Source organism: Poecilia mexicana, unplaced genomic scaffold, assembly GCF_051168715.1.
Source record: "Poecilia mexicana isolate PSO_F unplaced genomic scaffold, ASM5116871v1 scaffold_2, whole genome shotgun sequence".
Lineage (NCBI taxonomy): Eukaryota > Metazoa > Chordata > Actinopteri > Cyprinodontiformes > Poeciliidae > Poecilia > Poecilia mexicana.
In genome coordinates, this window is record NW_028263371.1 from 55,944,052 (window position 1) to 55,966,936 (window position 22,885).

Genomic DNA, 22,885 nt, shown 5'->3' on the forward strand with positions numbered 1-22,885 from the left:
TGATAAAAGGCTGGGTTGCTTTTCCTCAACTGGCTGTCGCATTGCCCCCTCTAGTGGCCAAAACTAGACGGTTCAACAGCCATGTATAAATAAACGTTTTGTTTAAATAATAACTTTATATAAATATTTCCATGCGACATGTTTCTGGATGGAATAAAAGAAAAACTATTAACCTGTGACATGTAATAGTTGGTAAAGTTAAATTAAAAAGGAAAATGTATGGTGAGAATGAAAACATTTACATTAGCATAACATATTTAATTTTAAATGGAAAAATATAAAAAAGGCTTCGTATTAATGATAGTACAATATAAAACAGACATTTTTTCTTATTTTATATCATTTAATAACAGCAACAACATATAAAAGGAAATGACTGCTATAATTAGCACTGCATAAGCATCAACGTAGCACAGCCATGTCTGGTTTAATTTGATTCCAAATTACAATAATGAACAAACATGTTTAATTAATTAGTATTTCTATTAATGATATACAGTTATCACAATAATGATTTTTATTTACTTAATTATAAATATACAATATAATCAGCAAAAGTATATAAAATAAACTGTTAAAATTAGTGATATATAGTCATTACTGCAGCTTTGCCATCTTGTGCAATTTAGCCTCAAATGTGAAAATCATCACTATTTATATCTGTTCAAAATAATTAAAAGTATTTATATTCATGATATAATACATTATGATTATATTTTATATAAATATAGTATATCAACATGTATATTAATGTAAATGACATAAAATTACTGGTATTAATATCAGCTATATGAAAGCAATATTTTTATGTAAGAGACATGCACAATTTTTATTTAATCATTCTTTAATTTCCTACTTTAGCTGTTGCCTAATTCTAATGTAATCTGTATAAATAGATCTTATTTTTTATTTTTTTATATTTATATCATTAGTATTAAACATTATGAAGTTGTTTGGCATTTCTGTAACATTTCTTGTTTCTTGTATTTATTTGTCTTATTAGGAATTCAACACAATAAAAAATCATTTAAACGTGAAGCCGGTGGGCGGGGTGAAGGGTCGAGTGGGCGGAGCTTGCAGCTCAGTGTGGTTTGGGTTGTAGTGGGTAAAGCAGTGGATATTTTCCAGCCAGTGGATGAAGCCTGAGCCGTGGGTTTGGTCATGAGTGGGCTGTGGCAGTGGGTTCTCTGTGCGCTGGCTGTGAGTGGGACGGCGGGGACAAACGGAGAGTTGACGGGGACGGAAGGACGCCTTCTGCATGCTGATGAGACAAACTTCACAAAGCAGGACTTCAGGAAACAACAGCAGCAGCAGCAAGGCCTGCCAGGTTTGGAGCAAGAACTGCTTACAAATTTAAACATGTTGCACATTTTACAGCTCAATTATTTCCAGTTTAGATCAAATAAGTTTGGATGTTTTAATAATTTCAGTTAATTTTGTGCCATCGACATTAAAACTACATATCTGTATCAGATTAAGACTAAAATATCCTCCTTTGTTTGAGGATTTACTCACAAATCTACTAATCTGTTCATGAGTAAGAAGTGATGGAAAAGAGCCTATATGGCAAGCAGTTTTATCATAAAATAGGCTGTAATTTTCATAGAAACTCTTCAAACTCAACCGGTCCTTTAGATCAACATTTCTGATATGTCAAATATGAGGAAAACATTGTGGATGTCTGGAACTGAATTCTTTTCAGGTGAATTTAGAGTGTTTGATCATCTAATATTCTTGTAGACTGTTTAATTTGGGATCAAACTTTCCAAATCAAGTCATCATCTGTTCCACCTCCAGCTGCTGCTGTTCTCTTTCTCTCTGCTCCGAGTCAAAACAACCTGTTCCCCTCCTGGCCTGTAGGGGCGCTGCAACAAGAACCACTGAAGGAAACCACATAAGAACCTATGAAGACACTGAGAGCAACTTCCTTCTTCATGAAATGGAAACTAACGTGGAGAAGGATCACATTTTAGCTGTTGGAGGGTTTCTCTTTGGCTGAAACCACAAGCCATTTCAACCGCTAGCGCTAGGCTAATGCTAGTGTTTGTTTTGGTTGCATTTACCCAAAATGTCCTGCTCTGTCGTCCATTTCCTGCTTTTGATCCGCGTGGCGTTCGCATATGCATTCGAACCGCACCAGACTTCACTTCAACCAAACCGAAACAGACCAGAGTTCGATTTTTTACCAGAGGTTGGCCCTTAACATGAACCTTTAACAGTAGTTGGGTACATTTTAATTCAGCCTGAGAAAAACCTTCATATTTCATGTTATGCTTGATTAACAGGCAGGTATAAACTGGTCTGTTGAGGCCTCATCTACTTTAGGCACTTAAATCCCCTTTATTCCTTTTTTGAAAGTTTACAGTTTGGAAAATATATCCGAAATTCCCAATTGTAACATCCAAAGGAGCGTTTGTAGAAACGAATGCATTGAGCTTTGAAAAAAAACAATGTCTGAAGTTCAGTTTAACTATATGCTACAACTGCTTGCCGTAGACCTCATGAGTAATGGTTTCTCCATCTGTTTGTTTGCTCCATCAGGCTGTTGTGCTGATCATTTACAGTGCGATTCGAGTTCTTCAGCATTTAAAGATGCTAAAAACTGAACACCTTAAATTCCTGCAGACCAAATGTTCACCAGGCAGATTTACCATCTTGTTCGGTTTCTGTTTATTATTTACAGGAGTGAAAGCAATCCGTCCTGAACTTCTCCTACCAGGATTTGTTTTACAGCAGCGGAGCTGAAAGAGGGATTTGTGACCCTTCTTGCCTATCATGAGTAATTCATGCTGATGTAGGAGTGCATCGCCCTGCACCATCACATGATCCGCTCTGGACCGCTTGGACGTGAAGCCAAGCGTGCCGTTATCTCCGGCACAAACAGCGCCGCACTCCTCCGGCCCGGCTGCCGCTTCGCTTGGCGCTGCCAACTCAAAGCCCAGGGGAGGAAAGGACAGTCCAGTTCGTGTTTCTGAGAGATTAATGACCGAAATGTAAAAATACACACAGCATCGGGTGATTCTCGGGTTTAACGAGCTGAGAAACACAGCGGAGTCAAAGTGTTCGTCTCCTTCCATGTTTGTCTCACTTCAGTGTTTCAGAGCATCAAACCTATTTAGATTTGAGTCAAAGATAAATAATTACAACATGCAGTTTTTAAATGAATGTTTTGATTAAAGGACAGATGAATCCAAACCTACGTGGCTCAGTGGAAGCGACTGATCCACCTGTTAAAACAACTTCCTCCAGCCTTGATCAGGTTCAATTTAAATGAACCTTTGGCTTTTAAGTTATTTTAACAGTTATTAGAAAAAATCAGTAGTAAATGTCCAACCAGCCCACTGGGAAAGTCCTGACTGGCCTTTTAATGGGACATTTCCCGGTGGGCTTCTTTGGTTTTAGAGCTGCTGCTTAATTATTCTAATGATTCTTAAACAACATTGAACATTTAAATTCAAACCTGATGAAGTATTTGGTCTAGTTTACCTGTTACGACAGCGAACTCCTCCAGCTAACGGGTTGTTTTCAGATTTAACTCTTAACTAAACTGCACTTTGACTAAATGCTCTTTAATTAGTACAGATGTTCCCTCACACAGAGTCTTGAACAGATTGTGAAACTGAAATCTTGGACTTCAAAAAAGTGCTCCGAACATTTGATTTGTATGGAAGACATTTGAAATTAAATTAAATTATAACTTTGATCTGAGACATCAAAAGTCGTAATTCTGAGAAAAAAGTTGGAATTATGAAAAAAAGAAGTTCAGTGGTCCTAATCCTTTGAACAGTTATTGCCTGCATACAGCTGATAGGTTGATCTGTATGTATATTTATGTAATTGTGGGTGTATATTTCTATTTTTAAAATGACAATTTATAAACGTTTCATTTTTCCCCTCTCCACGGTGATTATTGATCAGGCTCCATAAAAACAATATTTCTGTTGATCTTTTTTAATTCCTTAATAATAAGCACCTTCATTTAAAACTGAATTTTATGTTGACTTGTATTGAGTTTAATTTAATCGGTTTGATGATCTGAAACACTGAAGAGTAACAAACATGCAATAATAAAATAATAATCCCGTTAAGGGAGCCGTCGTTTCTCATCCATCAGCTGAAACAATGGCCTCGTCCCAGAAACACGAGCCGGGCGACGCGGGTCATCAGAGATAATTCCCCGCCGGACCATCTGTCTGATCTGCTGGTGGTCGCAGCGAATCGACTGGTCAACACGTTTCTGTTCCCTCCTGCATCTTCATTTTCAATCATATGATACAAATGACAGATATCAACCCACTTTCAGCCACATCTTAGTCAAACATGATATTTCATCTTCTACAGTCGCTTCATCTCGCGGCTCAACTTGCCAAATGGAGGGATTATAGTAATCTGGCACCAAAAACAGTCTGTCTCAGATTTGGTGACCTGCCTCTTCTGTTGTGTTTGGTCACTGACGCAGGAAAACGCTTCAAAGAGACGTTTCCTCTCCCAGAACCGCCGTCCGTCCATCTGCAGTGGTGTTAGCATCTCTGCCAAATAGGCCTGTCACAATAACAAATTTTGCTGAGCGATTGTCTAAAAAATTATTGCGATAAACGATAATATTGTTTCAAGACCTTCTGACGCTGATTTAATGGAAATGACGTAATAATGCATGTGATTTCCTGGCATAGATACACTTTATTTTCATAAGAACACATAACACTGGAACTGATACTAAATAAACAAAACAACCAAAAACAAAAATAAAAGATTCTCAGTCTCCATTAACAAAAAACGTACTTGAATAAAAGCTAAACAACATGAAGCCAAAGTGGAACTGCATTCAACCAAAAGAGTGCAGATTATAAAGTCTGTATACTATATTGGCCTTCAGTAATCACTAGATTTAAATAGAGAAGACGGGCACATCCGACCACCTACTGCAGTTCACACTACACGATTTTTTGCCCCTATTTTCTCTTTATGACGATCTTAGATCGTTGGCCGATCTAAGATTGTTGCTGGTGATTTCGTAACCGATCATCCTGCAGTGTGTGGTGTGTTATGGTAGGTCGTCGTGGTCGCTCCGATCTAAATCAGGGTTTTCCCCGACCGGGAGCTTAACGCTGAATGTGACAGGTAGCCAATCAGAAAGCCGGATTCTCCTCCTGCTTTCTGAGGGGAAATTATGGAGGGGAATCACAAACAGCTGACACGGCACAACCCGGAGTCCAGCGGACATCGGAGATGATATGTGGAAACAACATTAATATTTATTCAACATTTCGTGCAAAGAATATAGAAATGACAAGAGGAGGAGTTGGAGCCAAATTGCTACCGCAGTTGATGAACCCGGTAAGTTTTCAGCTGTTCTTCGTTAACGTGACATAAATAGGTTATAATGATTTTCATTCAGGACTTTACGCTGACTCTAGCCACTTGCACCACAGGTTGATTCTGGTAAAGCATTCAGAGTCATCAACAGAAAGAAAAAAAGGCAGGAAGAGACGATAAAGCCGATAATTAAAATGAGGTCGATTGGTTTAATTTATCATGCGATTAATTGATTTATCGTTTATCGCGACAGGCCTACAAATGAACTGGCTCGTTTCTCACCGACACTGAAAACAGACGCGGCTACAAGCTACCGCTATCTGCTTGGGGTAACGATCGGGTCGAGTTTGGCCTGAAAGCTGATATGAAGCGTCGTGATTATGTCTGTAAACCTGTTGGCAAATCTTCCAGCAGCAGGATTAGGAGGGACTCTGATGTTTGTGATGCGACGGCGCCTCAGAAGCTGCTGTAAGCGAGCTTTAGCGCTTCATTAAGGATGAAAAATGGCTTCTTTGTGGCAAACTGCTGTGAAATTTGCAGGTTGCTTCAAAGAAACGTCTTTAAACTTCAAATCCCCTTTTAGCAGAAAAGGATGAGCTGCTTGCAGACCAGGAGACAGAAATGTCTTGCTGAGAGACAGGGAGTAATTACATGTTCAACTCTTATGATAAAAACGGGTTTTATACGCCATCAGACTAACTGCTCCTAAAAATCAGCTAAAACATCGTTTTTTGGTCGTTACGCACTGCAAACATAACGCAGAAATCTGAAACGCATACAAAAAGGGAAATGCAGCAGAAACAATAAAGGCTCCAACTACAGACAACAGAAGCAAAAACCTACAGGCAGCAAATGTAAATTGCTGCAACCGTAAATAAAATACAAAATAAGAGCAAGGGGGAAAAATGCAGCAATAAACTTAAAAAAAAAAAAAAAAAAAAAAAAAACCCGCTAGTATAAGAGCTGCAAACTCGATCAACACAGAAGTCCTCCAGACCACTAGGGGGAGTCGTGTGGCTACCATTTTAAAGATCTTATTAAAAATACACCACATTTGTTCGATTTCATAAATGTGTGGGGTTGGCTGACCTTCGAACTTTCACCAATATCTTCAGAGTAAAAGCAGCACAAACGTGCATCTTGTTTCAGTCTGGTGAAAGTTGCTGGAGGTTGTCTGGAAAAGTGACGTTCTGTTTTCTCTCGGCTCCTCCAACAGGCAGCAGCTTCGTCCTGCGGGTTCGGGTGAGCGACATGCTGACCGGGCGGCCGCTCAGCAAGGCGGCGGTGGAGCTTTTCGTCAACCACACCCTGCGCAGCGCAGCTTTCAGCGGCGGCGCCGGCGACGCCCGGCTCCACGTGCCGTTCCACGCTGGGCTTCCCGTCGCCGTGGCAACCAGCAAGCAGGGCTTCATTTCCGCTCTGCTGCTGTGGGAAACCAGCAGGAAACCCAGTGAGTCAAACCAAGTCCAGGGGTGTTCAAGGTGCGGTTCGGGGGCCATTTGTGGCCCCTGGATTAGTTCTGAGTGCCACAAATGTTTAAATCTTCTTAAACGTAAAATGTCACAACAAAACTAATTCTTTAGTTTTTTATTTTTTATCTCATAAGTTGTGTGACAAACTTCTAGAGTTTTTATTCAGACTTGGTCATGCAAAGTCATATTGGCCAAATGTGGCAAAATTTGTTTTGTAAAATTTATATTTTCATTGCTGTGAATAAACTAAAAACATTTTATATACATAAAAAATAAAAAATTAACCAAAAAAGTTAAATCAGTGTAGCACATGTTTTATTTATTGTTTTGCAGGTAAAATTAAAATAATTTACCTTAAAAATTGTTAAATTATTTTTTTAATTGTGGTGAGAGAAAAAATAAAAGATTTGGTTCCTGAAAACTTTGACTTCAGAATTTTGGACAAAATTTTAATTCATTTTAATGAATTAAATGAAAACATTTCTAATTATAGCTATAAAATAAGTTATTTTTAACTCTGTGGAACTTTTATCCCCATTTTGGAGAGATTTTTACATTTTTTAATTTAACTGTTAAAGACAAATTAATTTCTAGTGTGTAAAAGTCAAACAAAACTTAATTTTGTTTTGTTTTTAAAAACAAAACGTATTTCCCTCCCAGTCACTTTCTCATGTAACGTCCACATCCGTCCTGTGCCTTTTACTCAAATCAAACTTTGATTTTCAATAATTTATTACAATTGGCCAATAAAGTATTTTAAAACTGTTACCTAAAAGTTGTGTTTATTGCTCAGAATTAACCAAATTGTTTCTGTTTTTTTAATAAAGACATTTATTTAAATGAGGAAAACCTGAAAAACTTTTTGTACATTTTAGATCTGCAACAATTTTCACATTTCCCTCTCCAACAAAACAAAATTAAAATTATTTTTCTCATATGCATTTCATATGCATGAAAATATGCATTTCCTTTTGACAAGTGATGAAAAGTTTAGAAATCCCTGGTCTAGTCCAAGTCCTAAACTAATTATGCAACAGCTCAGTAGATTTTAAACTCTCAGCTGTGATGAATGTTACATAAACTCATCATCAGAAAGGGAACAAAACAGCGCCAACTAGTGGAGAAACACTAAAACATGAAATATTAACCACTGGAAAACTCAAAGCTACAAAATATGTAAAGAAACTTTTACCGTGTTTTTTATTCGCTATTCAGTAAAACTTTGCCTCATAACATCTCATTTCAGTTGGCCATGAGTTCTGTGGTGGAAAATATTATGACTTTAACAAATAATTTTTCACTATAGTTACCTCCTGATTTTAAGAAGACATGTACTATTTTACATTAATCACATCAAATGTAATTTTTTTAACTGTCCTTCTGGTTTTCTGCATGCTGAAAGGTTTTCTCGTCAAACTTTTCCGTTTTTTGCTCCCTAGGCTCAGACTGGCAGCCAATCAGAAAACAAAAGATAACATTAAAGTAAAATTTTACTATATTGTATTTAAGATTATTTTTAAAAGTCCTCTTTCCCTCCCTCCGCCTGTCGAGGCCCTGCAGCGCCCCCTGCAGGCTCCAGTGTTGAGTTCTGTCTGGCCTGTGTTTCTTCATTCCTGCAGTCTTTTCGTCGGTGACTCTGTCCCTGCTGGCTCTGACCCGAGGGAACGTCTGGCTGTTCGACGACTCGGTTCTGATCACCAGCAGAACTGCAGGTGGTGGAAATGTTTCTTTTGCTTCCCAGTGAAGTAAAAACATGAAAACTGGGCAGAAATGTGAAAATCTCTCCTGTTGAAGCTGCAGTGTCTCAGGCCACAGTGAGATTTCCTCAGCGGCTCCTGAACCTGACGCTCGGCGGGAATCTGACCGCCATCAGATCGTACCTGACGGTTCCTCGGCTGACCTCAGACCAGGGCGACTCGCTGAACACGCTGGGCATCGTGAGCAGCAAGTCAGGTACCTACTTCATCCCTACGCCACACTGAGCAGGTCTTACAGCTCAGAAAGGGAATTTAACACTTTAAGCACCTAAACTAAGCCAACAGTTTCATGCAGATAAAGTGTTTCATGTCTGACATATTTGTGTAAATTCATATAATTCTGCAATATTTGACCTGAAATTGTCTCAGTGCTGCCCTCTTTGGGTTGAATGGTGGCTACTGCAGTTGAATTTTTCTATTGGTTCTAATGGTTCTCTTGGCTCCGCCCACTTTGGTGGTATTTTTCTGTGATTTCACAACAAGCTAAGTTCTATTTAAAGCAGATGAATAACCCAGTAATTTAGTTTTAAAATAGTTTTCCATATGTTGGTTATCAACTTGGTTGTAATTTGTGCTTTAGCTTTACACAAATGCTATGTTGATATATCCTTTTAGCATTAGCAGAGCTAATGTTTAAGATTACCATTTCAGTCTTAGTGTAGCTAACTTTTTAGGGGCAATCATAGATATAAAAGAACAAAAGAGTAAATCTACACTAAAAAAACAACAAAAACGCAGAAATTTTCAGCTTAATTTTTTAGAAATAACTTGGAAATTTCTGAGCTCCAAAAATCAAATATTTGCTTTTTGTAACTCAGGAAATCTCCAAAAGTGAAAAATTTTACTATAAGCTATTTTCTAGAAAATCTGAAAATAATCTAAAGTTTTTTTCTCAAGTTTTTTCATTTTGGCGCTCAGAATTTAGAGATTAATCTCAAATTTTTTGAGTTTTTGATGGAAATGTGCTTTATTTTTCCATCTACAGTGACCGTCGTAAACCAAACCCCCTAATTCTGTTGAATAAATGAATTACGTTCTGACTGGCGTCGTCGTAGGAATCATTCGTCCTGACTTCAGTTTGATGCTCTCAGGATTTGTGAGCGTGGAGCTGAGTCCGGTGGCGGCCGTCAGTGTGCAGCTTTTCTCCGGAGACGTGGAGCTGGACGTCAGCGGCCCGATCCAGATCAGCCTCAACGTTCCCGAGAGCCGAGGGCTCCGGGAGTCCGACGTTGTTCCAGCCTGGTTCTTCAGCAGAACTGCTGGTCAGTCCTGATAGGTAAGCCCTCCACCGGACCAGCTGCATGCTAACTGGTTTCATGGTGATTCATTTCGCCGCAGGTGGATGGATGAGGAACGGACTGGGAAAGATGGCGCTGGTGGATGGGAAACTGATGTGGACTTTCACCGCTCCTCACCTGGGATACTGGATCGCAGCACCTTTGACCTCCAGCAGAGGCAGGTTTTCACTTCAGATGTGTTTGAGTCCTGCCGAAAGAACAGAGCAAGAAAAGACTAACTAAGGCTATAAACTTGGGGTGCATTCACACCAGCCCTGTTTGGTCCGCTTTCGTCCAACTCTAAACGTCGGATCGGTTGAAGTGAACTCTTCAGCGGTTTGAATGCATATGTGAACGCCAAGCGAACTAAAATCTGGAGTAATGTGGAGTATATTGGCAGAAAATATTTCTCACCATAAGGGTTTTCAAGCTGCGCTTCATCTGGTCCCTCATCTAGGACCCGTTCTCCATAAAAAGAGAGGGGAACAAAAAGGGTCTAAAAGCAAAATTATATTGATTTGAAGCTTTTATATGAACTGGGATAAAACTAGCTTAAGGATTTGTAATAAAAAGTATTCTGTGTAGTATTTGACTTATTTTATTAACTTTTTATTGCCTTTAGGTTTCTTTGGACTTCAGACTCTAGTTGACTTCGTCTCACAACATTGGTTTTTCCTGGTGGTTCTGGCTGGAGGAACGCTCGTCATCATCGTCTGTCTTCTGTTTGGACTTTTATGTTACTGCAGGTAAAAACTTTTATTTTAGTTTAATGCTCTCATCCTAAACATCACCACAGTTTTAGATTATTTATTGAAAGAAACTGATTTGGAAACATTTTCCTGATTTTGTTACCCATTTGAATTATTGTCATTTTGGTCCAAAAAAATACCAAAATTTCCACTAAACTTCATATTTTGGTCCCTCTGATGATGTAATTCTTAGATATTAAATGATAATTTCATCAGTTGCTCAAAAGTTTTTTACTTACTTTTACTTGAACAAAAATACGTCAAAGTAGTGCTACTCTATGATCTGGGTTTTTTACCCGCCTGTTTATCATAATAAATTGTAATTTCGGTTTCAAAGACATGAAGGATGAACTCAGACTTTCGGACCGCAGTAATCATTAGTTTCTGTGCGTTTTGTTTTCAGGAGGAATTTCAGTGAGATTAAACCGAGGCAGACGGCAGCCGTGGTGAGAAAAGACCAAACCACTTCCACAGACGATGAGGAATCGGAAACATCTGGACAGAACCAGAACCGGAACCAGAGCAATGGGTTCTGTGTTCCAGCGAAGAGCAGTGATGTGATCGCCAACCCCGGCGCTGTGGTGGTTTCGTTGGACGGTAACGAGTTGGACTTCATCGGTGCGACTTCGGAACAAACCCAAACTCCTGACGGTCTGTTCTTCTACAACCAACCCGTGGCGATCCTTCCCGCTCCGGCGGTTTTCCACCTGGAGGAGCATCCGGCCCAATCCGACTGGAGCCGGTCCGCCACGCTGCCGCGAGCCTCAAACGGAGCCGCCGCCACTGAGCCGCAGAGGAAAGAAAGCTTCACCCAGACTCTCCAAACCGAGGAGCAGCTCCGGACCGCTGACGGATCAGAACCAGCGTCCAGGACGGCCTTCGGCCTGCCGGAGTCGGCGTCAGTACCGGGAACGCTGAACAAACTCGCAGGAAGCAGACATTCAGTCCACGCCGTCACAGGTTTGTCTAAAGTGACGTTGCCCCAGGCGCCGCGGGCCTGGTTCGTCTCGCTGGAGGGGAAACCGGCCGCGGAGATCCGGTACGCCGGGTCGGAGCAGCAGAGACGACGGCGGACCATGGAGAGTCGAGAAACCAGTTTGGACTCCGGAGTGGATCTGAGCGAACTGAATCAGACGACGGGGAGGAGAGCGACTCTGGAGAGAAACGCTACGTTCATTAAAAACCCGACGAATAAAAACACTCAGCAGTGAAAACTGGATCCAATCAGGAGCTGCTGCAAGAAGACGGAGTCACAGTTATGAGAATAAAGTCGTAATGAGATTTGTCATTATGTGAACATGTGCAAGAATAAAGAAAATAGCAGGAGAATGAAGCTGAAGTATGAGGAGAATAAAGTTCTAATAACTATTTTTGTACGAAATAATTTCTAGCATCTTTAGCTTTGCAGCATTACTATTGCTGTAACTCTATCCTGGTAACATTGTGACTGTGCTCCTCACTACGACTTTATTCTCGTGATACTCTGTTCTCAAACAACCATTCTTGAATTTACTATTCTCATGTCATTTTGAATTTATAATACGAGGTTTCCCGTGATTTGACTATTCCTGTAATTTATTTTTAATAGTTCTAATATTTGTAACCGACTTCAGAGGTTCAGTTTACAGATTTTAGGTTCAGATGGGGCAGATTACACCTTTAAATCGCCTTAAAGCCCCAAAACACTTCACATCCATTAGTTCTCCATTCATAAAAATCAGAGTAACTTTTTATTTTTGAATAAGTTTGATGCAAATGTCTACTATCTACTATACTGTCTGCACTAGTGAAAATAAAAAGGGATTCGCTTTAAACCTTTGTGTCTGTTCATGTCTGTATGTATTGGTCTCAGTATAAAAGGTTCATATTTCTCACCAAAGTATTTATTTTGGGTTTAGTTTGTAAGAAAATATGAAGTTTTGTTTTATTATTTAAAATATAATGGTCGCTTTTACAGGTCATCTACTTCCTTTAGTAGTTTCTATTTTTCTTTTTTAAAAATGAGTCAGAAGTACCAACAACAGAAAAATGGCTTCTAGAAAAACTACCTGTACAAAATGAACGGGTACCACACAGATATTCTAAAAGCAAGATGGTGGAAAAACGACGGTACCTTTGTGGCCTCACACCTGCAGGTTGAGCGTCTCTCCGTGAAATGGCGGCGTGCAGAAAATCAAAAATGAAATCAAATGACGCTGCCGCGTTGTTTCCCATGCCAAAATTGTTGTTCACATTTAAATTCAACTTAAAATTGCTAATACTAATACAATATTATCGTTTATCGCAATATTTTTTAGACAATCGCTCAGCAAAATTTGTTATCGTGACAGGCCTATCAACAAGCTTCTTGCATCAGATCATAACAAGCGTCATGAAAACTCACAAAGGATGAGGATTTTCACCTCACCAGAATCCTTCTGAGCTAGTTCAGCATAGCAAATCAGCAGCTAATCTAAAACCAGCAGCCATTTAACACAACAAACTTAAAACTAACCAAACAAGCAGCCATTTTACATAAATCAGCAGCTAATTGAAACCAAACCAGCAGCCACTTAGCGAAAGCCAAAGCGTTTGGCGTCCATCAGCAGCGTTAGCATCCCAGCAGCTCCTACCTTGTCCGACGTCTTCTTGGTCCGGGATTTGTTTCATTCACCTTTGGATGATGAATCCAACAGATTCCCGCTTGATTGAAGTAACTCTCCATTTCTCTCCATTTCCTCTTCGGCGCCATTTCCCCCTCAAATCCACCTCCATCTGATGCTAACTCCTGGCGCGGTTTCTCCTTCGCAGGTGTTTCAGCCGTAGCTAACCAACATGGCCGCCGACACGCTGAGGTCGGGCCGTTCCTCGAAAAAACATCCGCAGAATATTAAAACAACGCCTTTTATAACCTTATCAACAAATTAGAATAATTTGTCCGAAATATAATCTACCGAAAAGTCCTCGCAGCGAGCTCAAACTGTGACGTCCAAAGAAAAACTAAGCGCCCTATTCTCTCTGCTATGATATCCGACCAAGTGCCTAATTGCCCACATTGAGTTGACCTGCGCACTAACAACCAAACAAATAAAAGTTTACCACTTTAAAAACAACAGACTTAATTTAATTTATGGATCCTCCAATTTAATTGAGTTTAAAGGCCCTATTTATTAATTTGTTACTTCATTTAAATGTTTTTATTCATATTGTTTAGCATATTTATGAATAATAATAATAATAATAATAATAATAATAATAATAATAATAATAATAATGATGCATGGTTTATTTACTGTTTTATGTGTTATACACATTTACTTAATTTTCACTTTAATACATGTTGTCTGTTCTATTTATATAAATATATATATATATATATATATTTGTTTTTTTTTATTTACTAACTTTTTATAGTTTTAGACCATGCAGTTAATTATTTTGATATTTTATTTATATACTATTGCATAGTTTTTTGTTTTGTTTTAATTTTTTATGTTTACAAGCTTTTATTTATATATGTGAGATTCTTTATTTTTCCCTTTTTTTAGATTTTTTTTATTAGGATGCTTTTATTAATTTAATTATGCATTTTATATATTTATTATTTACCAAATATTATTATTGTTGTGAATTTATTTATTAATAAAAAATTTTGCTTTAAAGGCTTTTACTTATGTAGATGAGATTATTTGTTTTTTATTATATTTTTTAGATGCTTTCATTGATTTACTTAAATCTCCTATTTTTTGTAATAATCTAATAAAATGTAGTTATTGCTTATCTATCAATAATCAGTATCTCCTTATGAAATTCCTCTCCACCTTGCTGCCGGTGAAGATGACGTCATTTGTTTATTACGCAGCTATGCAGCTCGCGCTCATGTTGTTTGCGCGCGTGAAGCCACGTTACCGGATCAGGTTACCGTTCAACCCAAACAGGAAGAAGCACGATTTCCTTTCTGAGAAACAGAAACTTCCTTCCTCTCTTCTTCAGACAGTTTCTACCGCATTTCCCTCTGAAAAGGTAACTAAACTAATGCTGTTGATGCTCAAACCGCTTATATTTGTTCTAATCGGGGGAAAAGTTCTCAGATGAGTTGAATTAATGAAAAACTGCAGGTTTTATTTCAAAAGAGGTTAAAGATCAGCTCAGCCGTTCAGCTTTGATCTGTGCAGGAGAATGAAAAACAGGAAAATACAGAAATATAAACTGTTAGAAGGTTTAAGTAAAAAACAACAAAGATGGAAAAACTTTTTTCCTTTTCAGAAGTTTTTAAATGAACACTGCAAAACAAGAATAGTTTATTCAAATGAAATAAAATGCTCCCATCTAATTGAAAGAAGTTCATTTATGATGTTTGTTTAACTGGACAACTTAAACTTAATAATGTACTTGGATGAATTTAATTAATTTACTTAATTTATTTAAGTCATTTATTTAAGTTGAATCTGCTTTGCTCTTCTTCTGGTGAAGGCGGAGTGTTACCCGCTGCCCTCTGGCGCCCCCTGCAGGACATGGAACGACTGCAGTCCCAGCAGGACAAACTGAGCCAGTGGCTTTCAGCAGATTCTGGTCACATCCTCGATGAGTGCGGAGACATTTTAAGTGTAAATGAACTTAAAAAGATAACAGGGCAGCCGAAGGAAGAGCAGATGAGCCTCCTGCTGAAACTGATCATTAGTAAAGGAGCAGACGCCTGTGAGGCGTTCACGGACATCCTGAGGAGGAACCAGGGACAGTACCATCAGCTGCAGCAGTTCTTCAGATCCTCCTCTGATGGTCGGGAGACGTCTCATCAGATTTAGCATTTAAACTTTATCTAGAGCCATAAATAAACAGGAATCTTATCAAATAAGAGGAAGATGATTGGATGGTTATTAAAGCCGTTACTGAGTGACTCTTGAATCGGATAGCAGATTTCTGATTTATTATTTCGTGTTTGCAGATTCGGCTGTTACGTCGATATTTGCCGATGAAAACAGTGTTGTGACCAGCAGAACGCTCCGTAATGTTAATACGAAATCTCTCACATGTAAAGTGGAAACAGTGAGCAGCCCAAGAGGAAATCCATCTGGTAGGGATGAATATCTCAGACACGCATTTCTCTGTGAGTTCATGTTGATTCTGTTTTTAATTTTCCTTTACTCAGGTCATTCTGCATCAGGCGCTCATTACACTGCAACAGGAGGGAGCGTCATCATTGCTGACAGGATAGACGGAGTCAAAGCTGGAAACATAAACTTCTCTGTGAACATTAATCCGTCTCAGGTCCCTTCAGGTAACGGCTCAGACTTTATCAACATCAGATCAGGTCATCTCCGGAGCGAGGTCAGAGTCACCCTGTTAGCTTTACAGAGTTCTGAGGGAAATTGCATATTTAAACAAATATTAGCGATTTAAACCCCCCGCCTGGTTCTCTGGGGAACTTGTGATGTTTTTGCCACCATTTTACATCCAGATCTGTCATAAATTCAGACGTAACAAAGCAGTGGAGGCACCGCCAGCTAAAAGTTGAACAAGTGAAAATGTGAAGCTCATTTCTAAGAAAAAACTTTTAATTTTCTTAGACTTTTCAAACTCAGGAGTTCCCAAGGTTTTTGTCAAACATTTTAAATTAATCTAAAGATGTTCAACTTTTCAAATTCAGACTTTTCAAAGTATTTTTCTTGAGAATTTTATTGGATTAATATAAAAAAATTCAGCATTTTTTTCTAGCAAGTTTTGAACTTGAGTTTAAAAGAGGGTATTTTCAGACTCAGAAATGGCCTCATCGTTTTCTTCTAGAAAATTTAAACGTTTCTAAGATTTTTAGCAGAAATTTATTTCCCTTTTTTCTATCACGCCGTCGTGTTTTTCCTGTTTTCCCTCCAGCTCCAGCAGGAACTGCTGACGATCTTTGCCAGGTAACAGACTCTAAAGTCCAACAAGAATTACCTCTGAAAACTCAAAATATTTACATTTTCATTGAACTTTTTTACATCTCTTGAACGTTTGCTCTGAATTTTGCAGCAGCCTGCTGGAAGGACGATCAAAGAGAAGAAGGTGAAGCTGATCGAGTGCCTGATGGCCGACGCCGACTTCGTCCTGCAGCAGGTCGACCAGAAATCCATCGTCTCACACAGAGAATACCAGAACCTGAGGTTTTCCTCCGGCCCACAGGAAACCGTCATCCGGCTTCTGGATCTGGTTCTCAGCAAAGGCCCAGGGAAAAGTGACGACTTCCTTCAGCTTCTCACAGACCCTGAAGTCCTGGAGACGTTTCCACCGCTCAGGGACATTTTGGACATTACAGATCAAAATTAATATGTTAAATATTATTTCCTGTTGAAGCTCCATTGTTAGAGACGGCACTGCACTGATCATATGTGTGTCTTTTTTAGGATGAATAATGATTTTATTTTAGTACCAAACACCGACTGGGTAAAATTAACCCTGTAATTTTATTAATAATAATAATTTTAACAGCAGAGCTGATTTTTCATTTCGTGCTTCAGCTAATGTTGAAAACCAGTGATGGGGACACTTCTGAATTTTAATGTTTTTAATTGAGAATGAACTACAAAATATTATTTAATGGTTTCCACATAAAAGATTTTAAATTGTTTAAATTTTAAATGTAGGATTTAAGTCATTGGATGTGATATTCATTTTCACTTTGAGCCTGTGGTGGCAGAATGTCAACATGTATAAATAGAAGTCTGTATTAAAAAAGCACTTTATCATTAAATAATGAATATTTTACACGTTGATTAGTCACGATTGTTTTTGCGATCAAAATCAGATTTTGTACTGCGAATTCACAAATATTCCCCATTAAGAGTCAACAATTTCAAAGATAAATTTAATTCAGTATTACTTCATCTATTTCATACTTTTTTCTTTTTTAAACTTATGATCAGCGATTAATGCAGAAGGCGGCACGTTTCTGTTGCAGTTTGACAGTTCCACCACCAGAGGGCAGAACTGCTCCGGGTTTGTTTTGGAGGCCGTTAATCGTGACGGGTATTCCTCAAGGATTTTCACAGATTTGCTTTCATTAACAATGCAGCTAATACACCATCAGTGGACAGTTTGAATTAAAAGCTCCGGTGGCTCTCTGACAGACATCCTTTTAAATTATTCAGGCTCGGGAAAAACGGCATCGCTGCTTTCTTTCTGCCAGTAAATATTGGCCGGAGTCGCGTCTCCAGTCTGGGACGGGATCTCGGGTTTCTGGCGGCGCACCAAGGCGCAGAAAGCCGGTGGCTGGAAGACGCGCTTGGAATGGAAACAGTCTGACGCAGTTGGTGGATCATAAAACAGCAGCAGGAGGACAACACTCTCACACCTCCCGCTTGCCTCACCGCCATATTTCTCCCTGACGTTTTTACAACTCTGAACATCTTTTTTGGAGCTAAAAACTCCCACATGTGCCGGATTAGTTGAGAGTCACAGGGAATTAGCTGCTTTCCCAGTGAAAACCTCCATCAGCTGCAGAGAGGCTGCGTTGGGTTGGTAACCAGCTTCACTCCAGAGTCTGATTCCTCTAACCGCAGCTAATGAGAGGCGGTTTCACCTCCGGCGCAGACGGAAACCCATCAAGCATGGATGTGTCCAACAGCGCTCAGCTGCGCCCACCCGGAGCTGATCTCCATCCTCCTCTTCATGTCCCCGTTTCCAGCCGATGCCGAAGCTGGAAACAGCAGCTGAACAGAGGCGAAACTGTAGAGTTATGGATCATTAACAAACATTTCTTTCTTTCTTAATTGTTCAACTGGCAGGCAAACTTTCAATCCGTCACATGGTAAAAGACAGCCAATGGTGGGCGCAGTTCCGCGGAGCTAATTTCTAAGTTAGCGCTTCAGCTAATCTTGAAAACGTTTCTTCCAGAGGCGGGCACACTTCCATGAATCAGCTAATGCGCTACTGGCAGAGCTAACTGTGCACCACTGCTTTGCTAAGGTTAGCAAAGCAGGTGCTTCTGAGTTAGCTAGATTTTCAGTATGAAGAAAACATCCAAAGCAGACGGCGTGTTATTAGGAAACACAGATCTGAGCGATTTCATCTGCTGTCTGTCAGGTTTCCAGCTACCAACTCATCAGAAATCATCTTGTTAGAAAAGAAAAAATCTCTGTACCAATAAACAGACATAAGCAATGGATACAGAAGCAACAAAGTCCAACCAAACCAATGAGATAAAGACCAAATCTATCTCAGTAGACCCAGTGGAGGCCCGGCGGTCCTGACCCGCTGACCCGATGTGGGACATGCTGCTGCTCTGCACAGCTTTGGAAACTGGAAGCCCGTCGGGCCAGACGGCGAACAGTCTGGCTGAGGGGCAGGCCGGATCCGTTACACGGGAGACAGAGCAGCGGTTTGTCTTAGAGCGGCTCGTCTCGAGCGTTGGTTACCGGCCGTGTCAGAAATCAGCAGCATGGAAAAAGGGTTTCATTTTCAGTTCATTCGAAATGCAAAGATCACCTTTCACTGCACCTCCAGAGCCAGTCGGCTCACACAAGCACAAACCTTTGATTCTTGGTTATTTAAAAAATAAAATTCAACATTTAACCTCTTTCCATGGAAGGAAAAATATGTTCTTAACCATTCAATGAGTTTGTGATGATATCTGGTAAATGGATGATTATTTTAGCAGCCTGAGCTACAGACAGGTCCACCAGGCTCCATGCTGAATCATACGGCGCCGTTTTGTGACGTTATGCAGTCAAAGTGAAATATTTTGCTTGTTTGTTAAATACTTAGTTTTGAATTGTGACATTTATAAATGAATGGACAGTTTAGGTTTCCAACTAGGCTTGATTTTAGCATAGAGCTGTGTACGCTCCCTGAGCTTAGTTAGCTTTGTTCTTAAGCTCAGGAAGCTATCAAAACTTAGTTTACTAAGCTAAATTATTAGCTTAGATAGGAAGCTAGCTAAGCAGCTAATACTTTAGTTTCAAACTATATTCAGTTAGCAAGCGAATTAAGTTTGTAACTGTGATGTTTATAAATGAATGAATGACAGTAAAAATATGAAAAATTAACCTCCATTTTTTCAGACCTAAAAAGCAAAAAAAAAACAATCTGCAAAGTGATTTGCTTTGTGATTGTTTATTATTGTATTTCCTGGTAAATAATCTCCATATGCACCGTGATTCTCATTCAGAAGCAGTTAAATATTACAGTCTGCTCCGTTCAGGCACATTAACCAAATAAACTCATCATGGCGGCGATTTTAACGTAGTTCTGACCCGTTCTGAGAAGCACTGCAGTGTGGAATGAAGATCTGGGCTGACAGCTTCCCTGCAGTCCTCACACACTTTGCCACTCTGCAGCAGTTGAGTGATGTCTCTTGGGGTTGTTATGACACAGGCCTCCGTCCACTGCATGCCCACCTGTGCTCCCATTGACCCAAAATAACAGCGCTTGCTGTAAATGGGTTCAGAAATAGCCTGAAGCTGAACAAGGACTGACATGGATACCCAGAGGGATGGAGGGGTCTTAGAAGTGAATTTTCCTCTAACACTAAGCTTTGTGACCAAGTAGGTATTATGACAGAGGGGGTTGCCCTGTCAACACTGTGATTTATCACTTAGTCCAACATTTAGAAGATAAAAATCTTTTTACACTGCAAAAATGTTTTATTTCGTTTCTTCTGTAAATATCTTACCACACTTGGAATAAGACAAAAGTAACTTTGAAGTAACTTTTCAGCAAGATATCAGTTTGTTTTAAGTCCTTAATTCCTTGGCAGGAAAGTGTGAAGTAGGCCAGTCATGCTAGCTTGACTTTGACAATCTTAGCATGTAGCTGCCCAACTCTGCTTATTTTCCTAAAAGGCACAGACTGTAGTGACACGTAACTTTTCACCAAGATATAAATACATTACGACAACTAGATACCAAGATCTGAGGGTCTCACATCTCACAGGTTAGAAAAAGTTTTCATTTACAAAAAAATTGGCAAGAAAGTGGAGTAGGCCAGTCATGCTAGCTTGACTTTGACAATCTTAGCATTTAGCTGTGCTGTGGAATTCAGTGTGTTTCAGTTAAAGCTAATATGAGGCTACAAGGTTGTTCTATGAAATCATGAACTTAGTTTTTCACACAGCTTTTCCTCTTTTGTCTGTATCTTTCAGAGAAATAAGCAGAGCCAGGCAGAGTAAGAGCAGCACAGCTTCACCATGATTTTACTCCAGTAAGAGTAAGCAAAGAAATGACTAAAGAGTATTTGGTAAAAAGTCTGGTCTAGTACTGAGTGACTGATCAAATAGTGGAAACTTTGGTATTTCAAGGATGAAAATGACAATCAGGCAAAATAATTTTTTCCACATCAGTTTATTTCAATAAAAAAACTTCAGAAACTTTAATAGAAACTGCAGGTGTGTCTGTTTGAGTTTTTGGTCAAAACATGTTTTTCATTCAGTGGAGAGAAAATCCAGAAATTTTACTCAAGTAAGAGAAGAGACACTTCAAAATAAAGTTACTCAAGTAAAAAAAATCCAAAATTACGTTTTTGTTTGTTTGTTTGTTTGTTTGTTTTTTAAAAATATATATATATATCTCCAGTAAAAGTAACTGGTTCCTATCCAGCTCTGGAAATAAGATGTCATTTGGCTTCATTATTCCAACCATGTGAGAAAAAAAGTGTTTTTCGTCAAAACTGTGGAAACCACAACCTCAAAGTGGCTCATTATGATGAAACTGAAGATCATAAAACAGGCTGATTATGAACATTTACCAGTGTCATTACAACGTCGTCACATTACTGTGGCTAATTTACTGCGGCAACATGGAGGAAAATCCATCTGAATCATTCCCATCCAGCTAATCATGTTTGGATGAATGGGCTTTTTTCTGAGGATTTATTTAAACCACTTTGTCAAAACAAAGTCATTATGATGTCTGTGGTGCAGATTGAGTTTCTCCTCCCTGTCATGAGAGCAGATCTCTCCTCTGCAGCAATCGCTTCCCTTCGAGGATCAAAGTGGCGGCTGGCTGGGAAGCAACAGGTAGCGTGGATGAAAACATGACAGAACATTTAAAACAATTAGGTAATTAAGGAATAAAGCAATCCAAAGTTGTGCAGACGTTAATTTGAACATGTTGCTTTTTGAAGCTGGAAGGCGTTTTGAGCGTCTGTGAGCAATAGAGAGCAGGACATGTGTGTTACAGGCCGGGCGGATCAAAGGAAGCTTTCAAAGCTCAAATAAAGGGAGGAGGGCAGAGTGATTTATGATGGCGGACGTTGAGCCGTTCACAGCTGACTTAATTACAAACAAACATTGGCAGGAACACAGAGGATCAGAGTTCAGCTGATTTCAATCGGCCCAAATGCAAAGCAGCTTTTTACAACGAGCTCTGGGATGGATGGATGCTAGCTAACCACCCAGCTAGCAAGCTAAATGGTTAGCTAAATGTTTAGCTTGCTCAGTAAATGTTGAGATTGAGCAGCATTGAATGTTTCTTTGAATTATGTGGTTTGCTAGTTTTGCTTAGCTAAATACCTAGCTCAGAACAAAACATTTTCCTAGCAAGCTAAATATTCAGTTAACTAAATATCTTGCTAGCTAAATATTTAGCTTGCTAGCTAAATATTTAGCTTGCTATTAAATGCTCAGTTTGGACTAAATATTACATTGCTGACTAAATATTTAGCAATGTAACAATTTAGTTTATAAACTGAATATTTGGCTTGCCTACTAAATGTTTTGCTTGGAGCTAGATATTAATTTAGACAAAGCTAGCAAACTATATGATTCACTGATTTAACGCAACTGGATTTCAACATTTAATCAAGCTAGCAACCTAAATGTTTAGCCTAATACTTAGCTTGCTAAGTACATATTTAGCTTACAATATACATATCTATTCACAAAGCAACAAACTTACCACCAAAAAAAACGCTTACCTACATTTATCTTGTTTATTTTATTAATGTAACAGTTAGCTTGTCATTATTAGCTAATTGCTTGCTAGTTAAATATTTACCTAGCTAACTAAATATTTATTTACCCATCTAATATTTAGTCAGCAAGCTAAATATGTAGTTCCAATATTACATTTGTAAACACTTCATTTGTAAATTAAATATTTCGTTTCAAACAGTGACATTTATAAATCGATGAGTAACATGGTAAAAATATGACTTTGAGAAATGAAGCCCCATTTTTTTCTCTTCTGACAGGCCAGATTATTGTCGTCAGGTTTTAACTGTGTAATCCATATTAAGGATTAAGAACAGGATTTTAGTGTTTCTGTGTTTGGATGCTGCAAAAGCGCAATAACTGAGAATCAGCAGCTGAATATGAAGCTGAATATGAAGCTGCAGCAGAAACGAGTCGCGTCAGGCCGGCTGTG

At 39.0% G+C, this 22,885-nt stretch overlaps 2 protein-coding genes and 1 long non-coding RNA gene across 3 annotated transcripts in view; 2 read left to right on the plus strand and 1 right to left on the minus strand.

Moving 5' to 3' along the window:
- LOC148160973 (uncharacterized) overlaps nt 1-13,692 on the minus strand; it is a 40,558-nt gene extending 26,866 nt beyond the window's left edge. Inside the window, exon 1 of the long non-coding RNA XR_015762122.1 lies at nt 13,184-13,692. This is a non-coding gene — a long non-coding RNA (uncharacterized LOC148160973). The remainder of the gene's footprint in view (nt 1-13,183) is intronic.
- Nucleotides 1,153-12,358, plus strand: LOC106917787 (protein FAM171B-like). The gene is made up of 8 exons (XM_014987017.2): nt 1,153-1,327; nt 6,533-6,766; nt 8,408-8,500; nt 8,583-8,741; nt 9,637-9,807; nt 9,884-10,000; nt 10,445-10,568; nt 10,975-12,358. Exons 1-8 carry the CDS (start codon nt 1,162-1,164, stop codon nt 11,780-11,782), a joined length of 1,872 nt encoding a protein of 623 aa, XP_014842503.2. The 5' UTR covers nt 1,153-1,161; the 3' UTR covers nt 11,783-12,358.
- Nucleotides 13,693-13,985: 293 nt separating the features above from the next.
- LOC106917789 (uncharacterized) lies at nt 13,986-17,299 on the plus strand. The gene is made up of 6 exons (XM_014987025.2): nt 13,986-14,573; nt 15,024-15,329; nt 15,496-15,624; nt 15,700-15,828; nt 16,422-16,453; nt 16,560-17,299. Exons 2-6 carry the CDS (start codon nt 15,065-15,067, stop codon nt 16,851-16,853), a joined length of 849 nt encoding a protein of 282 aa, XP_014842511.2. The 5' UTR covers nt 13,986-14,573; nt 15,024-15,064; the 3' UTR covers nt 16,854-17,299.
- The last annotated feature ends 5,586 nt before the right edge of the window (nt 17,300-22,885 follow it).